The sequence below is a fragment of the Pteropus medius genome, unplaced genomic scaffold (genome assembly GCF_902729225.1).
Source record: "Pteropus medius unplaced genomic scaffold, Ma_sr-lr_union100, whole genome shotgun sequence".
NCBI classification, from domain to species: Eukaryota; Metazoa; Chordata; class Mammalia; order Chiroptera; family Pteropodidae; genus Pteropus; species Pteropus medius.
Window position 1 is genome coordinate 5,759,512 of NW_024345861.1, and position 17,900 is coordinate 5,777,411.

General features: G+C 36.5%; 1 protein-coding gene across 2 annotated transcripts in view; it reads left to right on the forward strand.

Annotated features, from left to right (window-relative positions):
- JHY (junctional cadherin complex regulator) overlaps positions 1-17,900 on the forward strand; it is a 66,894-nt gene that overhangs the window by 44,694 nt on the left and 4,300 nt on the right. For both annotated transcript variants that reach the window (XM_039874727.1, XM_039874728.1), the window contains 2 exons: positions 1,355-2,007; positions 10,883-11,177. In XM_039874727.1, the coding sequence (XP_039730661.1) occupies positions 1,355-2,007; positions 10,883-11,177 (948 nt within the window). The remainder of the gene's footprint in view (positions 1-1,354; positions 2,008-10,882; positions 11,178-17,900) is intronic.

The window sequence follows — 17,900 nt, forward strand, 5'->3', positions numbered from 1 at the left end:
AGAGGAGTTAATCAGACCTAGACAATCCTTTAGAAAGTTCAAATTCTAAGGAGAATACTCTAAGGAGAATACTCTAAATTTAAATACTCTAAATTTCAAATTATAAGTCATTCTTACTTTAAAATCTGGCATAAGAAGTAATATCACATATTACTGTTTTAAGCAGTCTCGACTTTATCATTACAATGAAATTTCATTCAAAATAAAATATTTACAGGAATAGGATGAGTTAGTGATTATATAAAAAAAGTGAAATAAAAGTTGAACTCATTGTAATACTTTGATCATTCTTCACAGCAAGCTAAAACAAACAGCTTAAGCAAAAACATGATTTATTCACTTCAAGGTTTTTTTCTCAAATGAGCCAGGTAACTTGCATTTTTCGATTAACATTGCATGGATACAGACCATAGAGATTTTTTTTTAATGTGTGTTAAGAAAGGAAGAAATGTTACAGTTATACAACATGCTAATGCATATGGTTATCTTACTGTTTTCAACAAGCATTTAATCATTCTTTCCAAAGGTCTCTTAACTCAGCTAGTTTTTCACAAAGTAATGAGTGCTTTATTCTTTGGAAATAATTCCTAATGGTTTAGCACAATATAGTTACATAGTGTATCTATTATATTGGGAGTACATTTTATTGTTACAAGGCTTTGAAAGGCATGAAGACTTGTGAAATTGAAATATTTCCCCCAGATGTTTGATTGCCTAAGTATAGGCTATATTAAGGAAGAGAATCCAAACAACTCTTGTGATTTCACAGATGCCGTCTGTATCACAGTACAGACTTTTATAATCCTCTGAATAAAATCTAATTTAGTTCATCTGATGAAAAGGTCATTTCTAACTTCTGAACTATATGAGTAAGAAGATCGTATTTCATACTAAACTTGAACTTGGTTGGTAAAGCAAATCATTGATGTTCTTTTGGTTAAGATTTTTTAAATAGCGATCTTAGTTAAAATAAACTTTGATATTTTGATATACATTTGCACTCTTTGTACATAGCTCTTTAGTGGTAAATCTACTCCCCCTCCCCCAACCTTGGTAACACTTCATTTTATAACATTTTAAGTCAAAGACTTGCCTTTAATATAAAGCCCATTCTAAATTCTATTTCTTTCTAGAAAATTCATAATCTGAAATTGCCAAGAGGTATCACCAGCTAATCACTTTCTCATTGCCTGAAATTAGGAAAGGACACTTTGAACTCTTAATCTCCTTTCAATTCCATGATCACCTTCCTAGAAGTCTCAACTCCCAACTTGAAAAATACTAATTTAAAATTTGTGAAAAGTGCCAATCTTTTAGCTTTACATAACCAAAAGTATCTTGTTGGAATTAACAGGAACACTCGTCTCGATATGAAAGTACGAAATCACATAACGTACCAAGAGGTCCATCTTCTGAAACAGCCAATGGCCAACAACCTGCCAGAAGACCAGCCAAGTACAAGATTCAAAAGCAGCAGAAACACAATAATGGCTTGAAGTCTTTGGTGACTGAAGAGCTGGTTGTCAGTCAAGGAAACCAGAATAACACTCCTAGACAGCAACAAAACCAAAATAAGCCTTTTGATACTTCAATAAAACATGAAACAATTGTGATTATGAATGCCCCCAACAATGATTTGCAACACTCAAGTGCACTTAGGAGCCAGGATCCCAAAGTAACCTCCAATAAATATGCTCTACCACCACAGGCTTTTGACAAGGTATTATATAAAAACTCTACTGGATATCACTCAGTGATGAATTTTAATAAAGGAAGAGGACACGGAGACCACGAAGAGAAAAGATTTTCATACCAGCAGCTACACATCAATGCTCTATCCAATATGGACTTGAACTACCTTAATGAATCTACTATGAGACAAGCGCCCCTGAGCCAGAAAGGCTCCCAGTCTGTTTCTAACATAAATGTTAATGGAGTAACTGAAAATAAGAAGCAACCTGAACAAACTTATATGGAGAAAAAATATAAGAACTTGGAAATATTATGGTAAGAATTTCTTTTTCTCAGGTGGTTTTTTTAGAGAAGAAATGAGAGATTGCTGGAGAAAGACAGGAGAGGGAGAAAGAGAAATGGGAAAGGGGAGATCATAGAGATGGTCACAATTAGAGGAAAAATTTACCTAACAACATCCTTGGCTCTGATTTCCACCTAAATTAGTCCACTTTTTATGTATTTATTTTCTTTTCCCCTGTTTCGCCTACTTTTTCACTGTCATTAAACCAGAGATTGGAGGGAGAAGAGAAGGACAGTGAGACCTAATCAAAAAAGCTCACTATATTTTGAGGGTTACAATACTGTTTGGTGGAAACAAATTACCTCCAACACTGTTATGGCCTATCCTAAAAAAAAAAAAAAAAAAAAAAAAAAAAAAGAAAAATATATATGCACAAAAATGTCATTTACAGAAATGACAATAATCCAACAATAAAGAGATGTCTGTGTAAATTGTGATATTTAATATCATGTAACCATTAAAACTATGGTCATGAAGAAATACTTCTATAAAAAGAAAATAGTAAGATACAAAGTTACACTAAAGAGTATGAGCTCTACTATATTAAAATGTGCACAAAAGAAGAAAAATGCACCAAAATGTCAATAGTGATTATCTCTGGCAAGTGAGATTAGGTTTATTTTCAATTTCTTCCTTATGCTTTCTGAATTATTCAAATTCCCTATAATGGAGCTGTATTACTTCTTATCAGAAAAAAAGGAAAATTACTTTTAAAAGCACTTCAGGGGATATTTCTTGATGTCATTCAATTAAAGGTGTTTATTACACACCTAATACATGCTGAATATAGTGCTAAAAGCCTACAGAAAATGCAAAAGTAGTATGATGCGTGGGTTCCTTCAAGGAGCTTACTTGAAAGTAGAGAGACAATCGTACACATATGAATTGATCAGAAGACATTTAAGTGCTACACTTAGAGGTATGGAATGTACATTCATTAAAATTCAGAGTTAGCATCCTAGAGATTGTGATAGATAACAGGCATCCTTGTATTTTTTTCCCTGACTTTAGAGGGAGAACTAATAACATTTTTACCACTAAAAAGAATATTTAATTTTTGGTAGAGAGGGACGATAGGGAAGAAATTTCCTCCCATTCCTATTCCTTTTGCAAAGAACTTTTATCATAAATGGTCATTTAATTTATCAAATACTTTTTCTGAATCAATTAAAAATTTTCTCCTTTACTCCTTTAATGTGGTTAAATATATCAACATTTTCTAATGTTACACCATCCTTTTATTCCTAGAATTAACCCAAGTTGTCATACTGTATTTTTTTGTTTGATTTGATTTGTTAGCACTCTATTTAGGATTTTAAATTCACATGCATAAAGTGAGATTGGCTTAAAATTTTCCTCTCTGCCACTGACCCTATCTAGATGTGTTATCAAGATTATACGAGCCTTATAAAATGAGTTGAGAAATATTTCCCCATTTTACATCCTCTGGGATACTTCATATCCAATTGAAATTATCTATTACTTAAAGGATTTATAGAATTTTCTTGTAAAACTATTTAGACCATGTGTATTTTTTGTTTGGCATTTTGTTGTTGTTTGTGGGTAGATTTTCAACATTAACCTACTTACATTTATTGCGATACTCATATATTTGAATTTATTTCAACCATCTTAATTTATCCTTTCTAATCACTCTTTTTCTGTGTCTTTTATATCTTCTATTTACTTTTTCCCTCTACTGATTTGAAAATACACATTTTCTTTCTATTTTTTTAACTTACATACTTAACGAGTCTAGTATTAAATGAATATTTCTATTCTCCTCCAGAATACAAAATCATTTGATTGTTATAATTCAATCACCCTTTCTGCCATACATATTATTTTTGTCCAGCATCTTGTCTAGCACTTTTATCTCCAAAATTAATTATTGCTTTTATTATTGTCATATAGAGAAAATGGTTTTAGATTTAAATAATTGTATATCAATGTGTTTGCCTCATATTCTCTCTTCCATTTTCTTTCTTCCTGAATTAGGTTCTTTAGAAGTTATTTCAAGTGTATGTCACTGGTAAACTTATCTGAAATTACTTTGCCCTCTACCTTTAATTATAGTTTAACCTGGTAAACTATTAAACTCTTTAAAAACATTATTTTTCTATCTCCTGGTTTCTGCGTTTCTTTTAAAAGTCTTTTGCTGATATAATTATCATTCCATTTGTTTTTATCTTTTTTTCTCTTGTTTGCTTTTTAAATTTCATTATTAGTTTCAAGTATACAGTATGTTGGTTGGACATTTATATAGTTTATGAAACGATCCCCCCGATTACTCTATTACTCATCTGGCTCTACACAGAGTCATTACATTAATGCTGACTGCATTCTCTATGCCATGGTCCCTATCCCCGTGACCATCTCTCAACTACTAATTTGTACTTCTTTAGCCTTTCACCCCTTTCTCCCTTCACCCCTCTTCCTTTTGGCAGTCACCATATTGTCCTCTGTATTTGTGAGTCTGTTTTTGATTTATTTGTTCTTTTTGTTCCTTAGATTCCACATATAAGTGAAATCATATGGTATTTATCTTTCTCTGCCTGACTTATTTCACTCAGTGTAATAACCTCTAGGTCCATCCATGTCATCGCAAATTGTAGGATTTCATTTTTTAATGGCTAAGTAATATTCCATTGTATATATGAACCATAACTTCTTTATCCAATTGTCTGTCGATGGCATTTAGGTTGCTTCCATATCTTGGTTATTGTAAATTGAGCCATGAACATAGGGTGCATAGATCTTTACGAATTATTGGTTTTCTTTGGATAAATGCCCAGAAGTGCAATTGCTGGGTCAAAAGGTATATCCATGTTTCATTTTTTGAAAAACCTCCAGACTGTTTTCCATAGAGGCTGTACCAATTTACAATCCCAACAGTGTACGAAGGTTCCCTTTTCTCCACAATCTCGCCAGTACTTGCTGGTTTTTGACTTATTAATGATAGCCATTCTGATGGGTATCAGGTGAGATCTCATTTTGGTTTTAATTTGCATTTCTCTGAGCATCTTTTCATATGACTGTTGGCCATCTGTATTTCCTCTTTGGAGAAATATCTGTTCAGGTCTTCTGCCCATTTTTTAATTGGATTGTTTGTTTTTTGTTGTTGAGTTGTATGAGTTCTTTATATATTTTTGGATATTAACCCCTTATCTGAGGTATCACAGGCAAATATCTTCGCCCATTCAGTAAGTTGTCTTTTCATTTTGTTGACAGTTTCTTTTGCTATGTAAAACCTTTTTAGTTTGATGTAGTTTCATTTGTTTATTTTTTCTTTTGTTTCCCTTACCCGAGGAGACATATTCAAAAAGAAATTACTGGTAGCAGTATCAGAGAGTTTACTGCCTATCTTTTCTTCTAGAAGTTTTATGGTTTCAGGTCTTATATTTAAGTCTTTAATCCATTTTGAGTCTATCCTTGTGTATGGTGGATGAAGGTGGTCCAGTTTCTTTCTTTTCTTTTTTTTTTTTGCAATTATCTGCCCAGTTTTCCCAGCATGATTTATTGAAGACACCATCTTTGCCCCCATTGTATATTCTTACCTCCACTGTCATATATTAAATAAGTATATAGACATGGATTTATTTCTGGGCTCTCTATTCAATTCCATTGATCAGTGTATCTGTTTTTATGCTAGTTTCATGCTCCTGTGATTACTGTAGACTTGTAGTATAGTTTGATATCAGGTAATGTGATACCTCCAACTTTGTTCTTCATTCTCAAGATTGCTGTGGCTATTCAGGACCTTTTATAATTCCATATAAATTTTTGGATTATTTGTTCAAGTTCTCTGAAAAATGCCATTGGTATTTTGATATGGATTGCATTGAATCTATAGATTGCTTTGGGTAGTATGGCCTTTTTAATGATGTTGATTCTTCCTGCCTATGAGCATGGTATATGCTTCCACTTATTTGTATTTTCAATTTCTTTTTTAATGACATAATTTTCTGAGAACAGATCTTTTACCTCTTTGCTTAATTTGGTTACTAGGCATTTTATTGTTTTTGATGCAATTGTAAATGGGATAGTGTTCTTAATTTCTCTTTCTGAAAGTTCATCATTGGTGTATAAAAATGCCATTTACTTCTGAATATTAATTTTGCATCCTGCTACTTTACTGAATTCATTAATTAGTTCTAATAGGTTTTTGTTTTTGTTTTGTTTTTTTTTTGGTGGAATCTTTAGGGTTCTCTATATATAGTATCATGTCATCTGCAGATAATGACAGTTTACTTTTTCCTTTCCAATTTGGATATCTTTTATTTCCCTTCCTTGTCTGATTGTCATAGCTAGGACTTTCAATTCAATGTTGAAGAGGAGTGGTGAAAGTGGGCATCTTTATCTTATTCCTGTAAGGAAAATGCTTTTAGTCTTTTTCCATTGAGTATATTAGCTCTACATTTATTATATATGGCCTTTATTATTTGAGATATGTTACTTCTATTCCCACTTTGCTGAGATCTCGTTGGCTTCAAGGGTCTCTCCTTTGATTTTTTGTTTGTTTGTTTAAGGCTTTTTTAAATTTAATTTTATTATTAGTTTCAAGTATACAGTTCATTGCTTAGACATTTATATCATTTATAAAACAATCCCTCTCCTCCTTCCCTCCTCTGGCTCTCCACCTAGTCATTACATTAATGCTAACTGCATTCTCTATGCCATTCTCCCAATCTCTGTGACCATCTATCAACTACTAATTTGTTCTTCTTTAACCCTTCACCCCTTTCTTCCAGTCCCCCAACCCCTTCCCCTCTGGCCGTCCCCAGATTGTCCACTATATTTATGAGTCTGGTTTTGATTACTTTGTTCTTTTTGTTTCTTCTTTTTATTCCGTCTTTATTGAAATATAATAGACAATTAGTTGCTTGTATTTCCACTGTGCAATTCAATAAGGTTTTTTTCCAATTATAATTGGTATACAATAATATTCCAGTTTCAGTTGTATAGCATACTGATTAGAGATCCACATAACTCATAAAGTGATCACCCCTCTAAATCTAGTACCCCACTTCCCCCTTACATATTTATTCCAACATTATTAACCATCTTCCCCATCCTACACTCTACATCTCCATGTCTATTCTGCAACTATCTATTTGTACCTCTTAATCCCTTTGCCTTTTTTTTTGTCCTCCCAACTCCTCTCCCATCTAGTAGCCCTCTAAATATTCTCTCTATCTATAAGTTTATTTGTTTTCATTGTTGTTAATTTTGTTCTTTAGATTCCGCAAGTATGTGAAATCATGCAACATTTGTCTTTCTCTATCTGACCCATTTCATTCAGTGTAATACCCTCTAGGTCCATCAAGGCAGTATCTTTTTCCATTCCCTTCCTTTTAGTCTGTGTGTGTCTTTTAATCTGAAGTGAGTCCTTTGTAGGCAGCAAATATAGGGGTCTTGTTTTCTTATACATTCAGCCACTCTATCTTTTGGGTGGAGCACTTAATTCTTTTCCCTTTGAGGTACTTGTCAGTAGAAATGTAGTTGTTACTATTCTTTATTCCAGTTTTTGATACATGTTTTTTCTTCTTAAAGAAATCCCTCCAACATTTCCTGTAATATTGGCTTGGTGTTGATGAATTCCTTTAACTTATTTTTGTCTGGGAAGCTCTATCTAACCTTAAACTCTAAATGATAGCCTTGCTGGATAAAATATTTTTGGTTGTAGATCCTGGGTTTTCATCACATTGAATATTTTGTGCCAAGCCCTTCTATTCTGCATAGTTTCTTTTGATAAATCAGCTGCCAGTCTTATGGGAGCTCCCTTGTAGGTAACTAACTGCTTTTATCTTGCTGGTTTTAAGATTCTCTCTTTGTATTTAACCACTGGCTTTTTAATTATGATGTGTCTTGGTGTGAGCCTCTTTGGCTTCTTGGTTTTTGGGACTCTCTGAGCTTCCTGAGATTTTATGTCTATTTCCTTTACCAGGGTAGGGAAGTTTTCCATCATTATTTCTTCAAATAGCTCTTCAATGTCTTCTTTTATTTCCGGTACTGCTATGACACAGATATTTTTACATTTAATAGTGTCCCATGAGCTCCTTAAATTATTATTATAATCTTGGCTTCTTTTTTCTTGCCATTCTGATTGAGTGTCCTTGGCTTTCCCATCCTCTATATAGGTCATTTGATCCTCTTCTTTATTCACTTTGCTTATTCCATTTAATATACTTCTCATCTCAGATAATGTGTTCTTCATTTCTGATTATAATTTCCATTTTCATGTTTATGTTTTTTATCTCTTTTTGAAGTTCTCACTGAATTCATCTACACTTCCCCTAAGTTCATTGAGCATCTTTATAACTAGTGTTTTGAACTCTTTATCTGTTAGATTGCTTGACTCCAGTATTTCTGGATCTCTGTTCTGTTCTTTCTTTTGGTTTCTGCTTTTTTGTCTTCCCAATTTGGCTGCTTTTCTGTGTCTGTCTCTATGTACTAAGCAAAGCTCTTAAGTCTCCCAGTCTTATTAGTACAGCTTTGTGTGGTAGGTGTCCAGTGGCACAGTCCTGAGAGGGGTTCAGCTGCAGGCCAGGTTTAGCCCCAGACTGTGCCCCTCCAGGGCCACCTGTTAAGATTCAGCAAGCAATCCACAGATGCTGTGCTTGTAGTTGCCTCAAAAGGCCCCAATAGAAACCGAGACCAGCTGCCACCAATGTAAGTCTAGGCGCTGCTCAGCAAGGGGCACCTGACTAAGTGAGGACACACCTGGATGTGGCTTGGGGCAGGGGCCCACGAGTTGAGGGAGGCAGGGTTTCATGGAATCCTCTGGGCAGAGTGACCTCTGTTATCCAGTTTGAAGACGTCTCCGCTGGTGCTGTGTCTGCTCGCTGGGAGCAGAGAGGGCTCAACAGAGGACCAATGGATACCACCAGCACTTCTGTACAGAGTGAGTCTCACCTTGACCCTCACTCTGACAACTCAGTGTCCCCTTGTAAGTCTCTGGTGCCCACCCTGTGCAGCCAAACCTGCACTCGTGCTCACAGTGAGCAGGTCTGTCACTGGTAAAGTCCACTCACAGACACGGCCCCTTTAAGAGGAGTCTGCCACTGCCACAGCCTCCGTCTCACTCAGCCACTTGGGATCGGGCTGCCTCGCATCCTCGCCCCATCCTACCTTCTGCCATTGCAGGTGATTTCTTAGACTTCTCCCTAGTTTTACAGCTTGTTCATCTAGATCACAGGTGATTTTCCTTGCTGTTTGCTTCTTGCTTCTGTCACAACTTTGATTTGGTCTCCAGAGGGATGAACAGAGCCTCTATTATCTACACCATTTTTTTTGTCTCCTTTGTTTTTAATGTTCTGAAGTTTCACTGTGATTGGTGTATGAAATTTTTAATCTTGCTTGTTATCTTGTTTGTGATTCCTAAATCTAAGGATTCATCTCTTTCAAAAAAAATCTGAAAAAATACCACCCATTTTCTCTTTGAACATATCTTCCATATTTGTTCTATTTTTCCTCCAGAAATACCAAATAGGTGTATATTAGATTCTCTTATTCTAGACTCCATGTCTTTTTAACTGTTTTTTATTTTCCAGCTTTTATCTTTCTGTGCTTCTGAGAAATTTTTTCTGATAAATTTTCCAGTGCAATAATTTTCTCCAGCTATTCAAGTCATAAATTTCAACGATGGTATTTTTCATGTCTAGAATTTCTATTTGGTTTTGACTAAAACCTTATTCTTTTTTTCCAAATGTTTCCCAGAGTTTTGACTTCTTCTTTTACGTCTTTGATAATTTCAAACATGCTTACTTTATAAATGTTATCAGATACTCTGTCATCTGATTTTTTTTAGAAATATACGACTGCTTTTTGTGTGTGTGCATGTTTGTCTGCTGACTCATACTTGGGAGATTATTTCCTCATATGTTCTAGAATTCTGGATTGTGAACTTAAATTTATCAGTCTTGTCTGTAGATACCTATGTAGACTTGGGTGGGAGGGTGTCCCTCCACATAACTTTTATATTTGTTTCTGCCAGATATTACAGGTATCCCTCCTCCCAGATCATTTTTATGTTAATTTCTTGATGTTTGATTCCCATGATTATGTAGGTAAGGTAAATTTGAACCCCAAATATTGTTCAAAAGAAATTTACAGGGATTTTTTTTTTTCAATTAATAGCCTAGACCAAGACACATAGGCTTGCTTTGTTGTTTCTCAAGGCTGGCGAATGAGTTTTTCACTAATTCACCTTTTTATTGAGGATGTAGCTCTTCAAGGGTTACAGACTTTATGCAGGCATCTCAGTTCTGATTCCCTGCTCCACATGGGGCCAAGATCTCACATATCCCATACTAGTGTTAAATATTAAAACTCAAGCTCTTGGGTCCAAAACTCCTACCAAGAAAGCTATAGCTTTAGCTTATCCAAAATCTAATTTAGTTGTTTTTTTGGTTTTTTGTTTTTTTTTTTTTTTTTTTTGGTTTGAGGGGAGTTGGTGTTTTTTTTTTTTTTTTAGTTTTTGGTCTTTGAAAATTCCCTGCCTCTCTTAGAAATTCAAGTAAATATTTAAAAGGGTGTTTGTTTAATCCAACATTTTCAGGTATTTTGGAGTGGGAAGTTTTAGTTTTCAAAATGGCGGGGGTTTTTTTCTTATTTTGAATGCACTAAATGAAAGTTCTAAATAGGAGCTAGAATATCCTAAAGCAAAAAACAGGAGCATTTTAAGATATGAGAAATTAATGTGTTATGAAAAGATTAAGGTAATGATCATTAATTTGATTTAGGGAGTAATAAGTACATCAAATTAATGGTTCATAAAGACTTTTATGCTAGAAGTCTTGTGTCTCTAGGTTTTATTAACAGATTTGTGCTTCTTTTTCCATTAAGGAAATTTCATTCTTCCTCTGACAGCCAACCTGCTAGAGCATCTCCAGATTCACAGCTTGCTCAGATCATGGAGCAACATCAGCAAGCCTTATTGCAACTGACTGAGGTGCAGCCCAGTGAAGGGGCTTTATCCAGTGTCACATTTCCACCCATATTATCAAGGGTAGAAAGTGAATCCCAACTCAGTTCAGAGAGAATTCAAAGAAAGCAAATGAAAATTAGTCGTAGTAATTCTGAAGGCTATCTGTTTCAACTGGAAAAAGGAAAAAAACATAGGAAAAGAAGCAGCATTAAGGTAATAAAAGCCTTCACCAAGTAACCTCTTGTTTTGATAATACAGTACAGATGAACCTTGATTTTCATTCCCATTATTTTAGCCCTGGAGGAAGGATGGTCACTACTAAGCTGCTGCCACAACTGGGTAGCCCAAGTCCTGAGGAACATCTTTACCTGAGCCCTTGCTATTGCCTGAAATTTCCCTCTTCTTCTTCCTGGAAGTGCTGCATGGATGCCATTTCTACCTCCTTCTTGTTTCATCTCAGGGAAGGGTCTACATTTGCTGAGAGGCACTAGTCATCCTTTTGGCATCAGCTTAAATATCATACCCTCAGAAAAGCTCCCCACACCCCATCTCACCCCCAAGTCTAGGCTGAGTCTCCACGTACATTCATATAGAGAGCAGAGGGAGAAGAAGAGAAATTAGGGTCGAGTGAGTGAAAACCACTGTTGCCACTGCATGTCTCCCACCATCCACCACTTTCCCTCCTCCCCTCAAGAACTCTTCTTGGCCCTATGTCACCTCAGCTCCTGCAGTAAAATGTTCAGGATAGCCGATGACTGAGCTTTCTTCTGAAATATTTGCTAGTCTTTACTGAGTTCTTTGTTTACCCTAAGATTCACCATTATTAGCACCTTTGTGCACTGAAATATTTCCAGTTGTGTCTATATTGTTAAATAAGGGAAATTGCTGGGGAGAGATGGCAAAGTGGAAGGTTTCTAGGAGGAAAGGGAGGGGCATTGAAGGAGGCTTTTTATGTCCTTTATATTTCTCTACTGTGACAAGCAATAAAAATCCCTTGGGAAAGATCACTTGCTTATAGTGTCACACAGTAAGGAAATATCTGTAAAATGCATTCATTTTACAGGGCAACAGGGAAAGACCTGGTTGGGAATAGGCCTGTTTTGAGTTGGGTACCCTGGGAACAGACACTGAAATGGAAATTTTTATGCATGAGGGTTATTGAGGAGTGAGCAGGCCTGGGCAGGGGGAGAAGGTGCACTGTCGTAAAGATGCAAAAGATGCCTCATTCAAACTCAAAAGAGTTCTAAAGTTGGGATGGCCTTCAAAGGCAAGGAACCCAGGCTTTTGTTGCCCCACATGGACCAGCCATTGGCTATTGACTGCCACTGAGGAAGGATTGTAACTTTGGGCATAACAGCTCCATTTGGCCAAGGGCAGTTCTTAGGGAGGGACTCAGCTGTGAGCCATAGCAGACAACACTCTCAGCAACTGAGGGAATGGGGGGCCTTGGACCAGAGGGACACCCACCATAAGGCAGTTTTAGGGAATCATCCTTACTTCAATTTGACATATATTTGTTGAATAACCGCTAGAAATTGTAGTAGGTGCTGGGATGCAAAGAGAATGAGCTATGACCCTTCCCCAGCAGAAGTTTACAGTTAAATGGAACTAGGGAATACGCATATGTAAATGGCTTTAGTATAATGTTTTAAACAATTTTTTTAAGGGAGAGAAATGTATGGGGAATACAGAGGAACACAAAGGACATATCTCAACCTGTGGGTCAAGCAGAGCTTCAGGACTTAATTGTGAGCTGAGTCTTAGAGGGTGGCCAAGAGTTAGCAAAAGAAAAAAGACTGAAAGAGAATTTCAAGCACATGGACCAGCATGAGGAAGCTTGACACCATGACACATGCTAGGAACTGACAGCATTTCAGTGTTGCTGTCATTGAAACTGGGAGGCACAGCATGTCAAGAGATGTACAGAAGTAGGTAGGGGCTTACATGGACCTTGTTTATTATTTGAAGAAGGAGAACTTTATTCTGTGGTGGGGGTAAACACACAACTGAAGAATGTTAACCATGATTAGATTTGCATGCAGGGCAAATGCAAAGCATTCAAGGAAGTTACGGGGTTATGAAGTCACTGGACCCTCAGGTGGGACTCTCAGAGAAAAAGAAAAGTGCGGCCTTGAAAAAAAAGGGGGGAAGCTGGACTAGAATAGATGGTGGATCATATTAAAGAGAAGAAGAGGAGGACTGGCTTGGACTGAGCTAAGACCTCAGAGGTTGATGGACAGGAAACACAGCCCATTCCTGTAGTTCCCACCTTGGAGGCCTGTGCAGCCCAGGTCTTCAGCTCCCTCACAGCCCTGGAGTCCCTACCTCAGCTCCCTCACATATCACACCTGAGGGCTCTTTTAACTTCTCATTCTGACTCCACTCTCTCATATCCTCTATTCCACTGGGGTCCCTAATCCAGACCCAGGCTGTGGAAACCACGACTAGTGGCATGGAGCTGGGATGATCTCCAGTTTCTCTGTAAATTAGAAGAAATGTGTTTCTGGGATCACAGGTAACTTCTTTTTCCACAGAAACATCATTACATGGTAGGTTCTGAGGTACCATCAATACCGTTTTCAAGTACTTCATAAATAAGTTTTGTACACTAAACAAGGAAGCCAGACACTATGCACACTATTATTTCTATAGCGAAATGTATGCAGAGCACTGGGGCCAACACATTCTCAAGGTGGGAATGGCCTGTTCACTCTGGAGCTTACATGTCCCCAGGGCCTAAAATAGAGCTCAAATACACTACCTCAGGAAAAACCTTCAGAGTTAGGATTCTTGCCAACTATGGATTATTGTTGAAAATGCAAGCTTTTAAGTTCAGTACTTAGTGAGCAGGGTTTAGTGGAAGTCATGGACTCAGTCATTTCTAAGTTTTCATCTCTGCTCTATCCCCTAATACCTGTGTGACTTGGCAAGTTATTAACTCACTTGAATCCCCATTTCTTCAGATACGATATCGGAGTTTTTCTTTATGTAGTGTAGATTTAGTATGATAATTAAGTGAAATAATGTATTATAGCCTTAGCTTAGTCCCTAGTAAAGTCCAAACATCAACTAAATGTTCATTTCCTTTCCCTTCCTCCTTCTCTTAGTAATTTGCATTCATGTTTTACTGAGAAAAGGTAGAGGAAAGTACCCTGGTGACAGTGTGTATCACCAGAAATCTAAGAGCATGGGAGAGTAGACAAGAGGAAGAAAGAAAACTTCCAATTATTGCTTCCCAAAACCTCTTTCCAACTTGAAAAATTCTTACCTTCCTCCCTTCTTCAGGAATGTTACAACTCATACATATCCATTTTCTTCATCCAACACCTTCAGGCTACATCTGACAAATACACAGAAGTCCTCTTTGTCCTTTAAACTATTCCAGAAGCTAAAGTGATTTAGCACTGAGCCATTTGTATAGGACAGCAGGTAGCCAGGGCACCAGACAGAAGGAATCATTTTTCAGGTCATGCCCATTTGCTAGTCAGCAAATATTGTGGTTTCCAAGAGAATCTATTTGAATGACATTAAAAATTTGAGGATTTGTAAAGATAATAGGCCCAAGCACCATTGTTCTTCTCAGTCTCAGTTCTATTGTGACTGATTTATGAATACTAAGCATTGTCCATGCCATTAAATCCAGAGTCAGGCAATAAGAGATTAACATGGTGCAAGGGATGACAAACAGTATAAAAATATCTATTGCAACCCACCATAAAATAACTGCTTAAGGAGTTCTCTGACAGCTAACTGTGTTGAGCTGAGCTGCAGTAATTAACTCATGTGTTTGTTGTCACAGACAATCTGGGTATTGCTGCTTGACTGCTTCTAAGAAGAGGTTTATTTGGATTAAGTTTAGCAACCGCAGAGCAAATTTCCTTCACTTGCTGTTCTCCAGTATTTGAGACATTGTCTTTTTGTCTTGTTTTTCAGTAACTTTCTCACATTTACACATCTGAGGAATGTTCTGGAGAAAAGCCCTGCAGTGTCCCTCACAGCAGGGCACAACATTTCAGAGTTGAAACATGTCCTCAGAGACAGTCAATGTCAATTTCAGTTCAGGCACACTTTGCAAGTTTACAATAAAAATCACTCTTCTGGCTTGTGAGAAGTGTCATTAATTACTGGCAGAAACCTTCCATCAGAAAAGTCCAACACCATCCTTCAGTAAAGAGATCAATGGTGAGCACAGTTCAGAGGGGCAGTTCTGGTCTTAGCAATCATCAGCCAGAGCCAGGGTGTGCATGTTAGCAAATACAGCTGCAAATCATCAGGGATTTGTTGAGAACATGCCTATATTCCCCCACTGTGTTTAGAGACCTAACAGGACTATCGTTGTTGAATTTTTTTTTTTTTTTTTTTTTTTGGCATTGGGCTGTTGTGACCTTTTAGTAGTATAACAGCCAAGGAGAAGTAAATCAAAGTAAATTCTAGGAATTAATTTACTTTAAAAGCCTTTCGAAGAGACAGAAAGTAGATTAGTGGTTGCCTAGGGCTGGAGGTGGAGGTGAAGAGAAGCTACTGCTAATGGGTATGGGGTTTCCTTTTAGGGTGATGAAATTGTTTTAAAATTGGATTGTGATGATGTTTGCACAACTTGATGAATATACTAAATAACCATTGAATTGCACAACTTCAAATGGGTGAATTTTGTGGTATATGAAATACCTCAGTAAAGCTCTTAGAAAGACTTATGATGGAAAGAGATCAAACAAACTTGCAGTGCTGTGAACCAATCAAGATTACTTGAGCCAAAATTAAGTAAATCCAGGATTTTTCATTGCCAGTCAACCAGAACAAATTCTGTTAGGAGCTATCGCTCTCCCTTGAGAAACGTCTCTTTGCTAGAAGCAGCTTATCCTGTAAAGGGGTCAGTGTCATTTGGAGATAGTCCCTTTGAGCCACACTCTTTCCTTCATGTCGATATGTAATGCTAGACCCTCGGCTGTTTTTCTGTGACAGCCAAGACATTTATTCAAGGTGATAGTTAGAACTGCAACTGGGGAGCAGTGAGCAATTATTCATGCTTCACAATGTATCTTTTGTGAGTCAGTGCAATGATTAAAGTTAAGCTGCTTCAGACTAAGGATGTGATTTCTGGGCACCAATCATTTATTTTTCATCGGTTTTGGACAAATTGGATTTATGACTTAGATATGAGTAGAGTTCTCTCCTTTTCGTTATTAGTTTACTTTGGCAAATAGATAGTAACTTAGTGATTGCAAAACAATGGTACAGATGGCATATGTCAGATAAAGAATAAATTTGTAATTGCAAAATATGTCTGGGTTCATTCATCTATTAAAAATTAGCAAAGGTTTTAAAATGTGATACTATCCAGTGTAATGCAGGTTTAGACAAAAAGAGCATTCTTATACATTGTTAATAGGAGTGTTCATTAATAACCTTAAATGTTCATGATTTTGTCTCCATCTCACTTCTCAATTTGTCTCAAAAAGTTATCAGAGTGCTCATCCCTACATCTTAAGTGTTCAACATTTAGAATAGCTAAATAATTTAACTATAATTAGACAATTGAACGTTATGCATAAAAATTACATTTTCAAAAAACAGTGACAGGGAAATACAGTGTAATGCTAAGCTGCTTAATGAAAAAATAACAAAATAAATTGTAGCATAGGGACAATTTTATAAAAGTACGAACAAATAGGTCTAATGGGCAGAAGCAGCTGTAGGGTTTTTGCTGGGTGATGACTACTTAAAGGAAATTTATGGTTTTGAAATGCTTTCAGTGAACAATATTTCTTCTATATACTTTAATGTTATTAATTTTTAATGATTATAGTCCAAAGGCTTCTTTAGGAAAGGCTCTTCTTTCCTCTCAGAATTAGAATCACAAAAAGGGTTTTGAATATAAATGTTTAACATTCTAATCAGGCAAATTCTATTTACAGAACTTTTAATCCTTGCAGTGTAGAAGCGTTGCCTATATGACATATAATTTTGGCCCTTTGCAGCACTGAGATGTACCATAGAAATTTTGTAGTATCATAGAAATAACACCTTCAGCTGTAAGTCACAGAATTACTATTTACAGCAACTTCAAAAATATAGGTTCATTTTTCTTAAAATTAATCTACAAGTAAGTGGTTCCTACATGGTGGTTCTACAACTCAACACATCAGAACCAGTATTCGTGTGATTTTTTTGTTTTTTTCTTTCCTGGTTACAAGATTACCTCTGCAGCTCCAGCTCCAGGAATCACATCCACATTCCAGGGAAGAAAAAAGGAAAGAGGGCGGGGCTGCACTAGTCCAAATAAAAGCTTTCTAAGATGCACCCTTTATCAAGCCCATCAAACTTTCACTCGTACCCCATGGGACAGAGCTCAGTGCTGGGGGCCAAGGTAAAAGAATATTTGGCTCTGAGCCTCTACAGTGGGAAATGGCAATGGAGAAGCTAATTGGTATGACCTCCGGGTAGTCAGTAGACCACTGTGAGTAGAACATTCTTGTAATGGTTAATACGACGTGTAGCCATCAGTTTGCTGTTAAGATTTGAGAGTTAATACGCACACACTAACTATATAATATGAAGAAATAATTTTTTTAAGTCTCTGTACTATCTCTGCCAAATTCTATCTTAGGAAAGGGCACATTACATATGTTATATATCTTAGGACTTCATAATTAACAGGAGCTTTCAAAATTTAGAAAATACCATGCCTTGCCATTAGCATGCAGGGTTAGCACAGCACTGATGCCTCTTCAGTATGGCTATTCTTTCTCCATTCTACCAGTCTAAGCACCAACCTAGATGTGCCCTAAGGTAATTACTATCATCCAAACCATCACTTTGGTATTGTCCTTCCTATCCTTCCCAAGGAAGGAAACCAAATGAACTCCTAAACTCAAAGAAAGGATTTGGTTTCACTACAAGGACATCTGCTTCAAGTAGCAAGTTAGTTTTAATGTC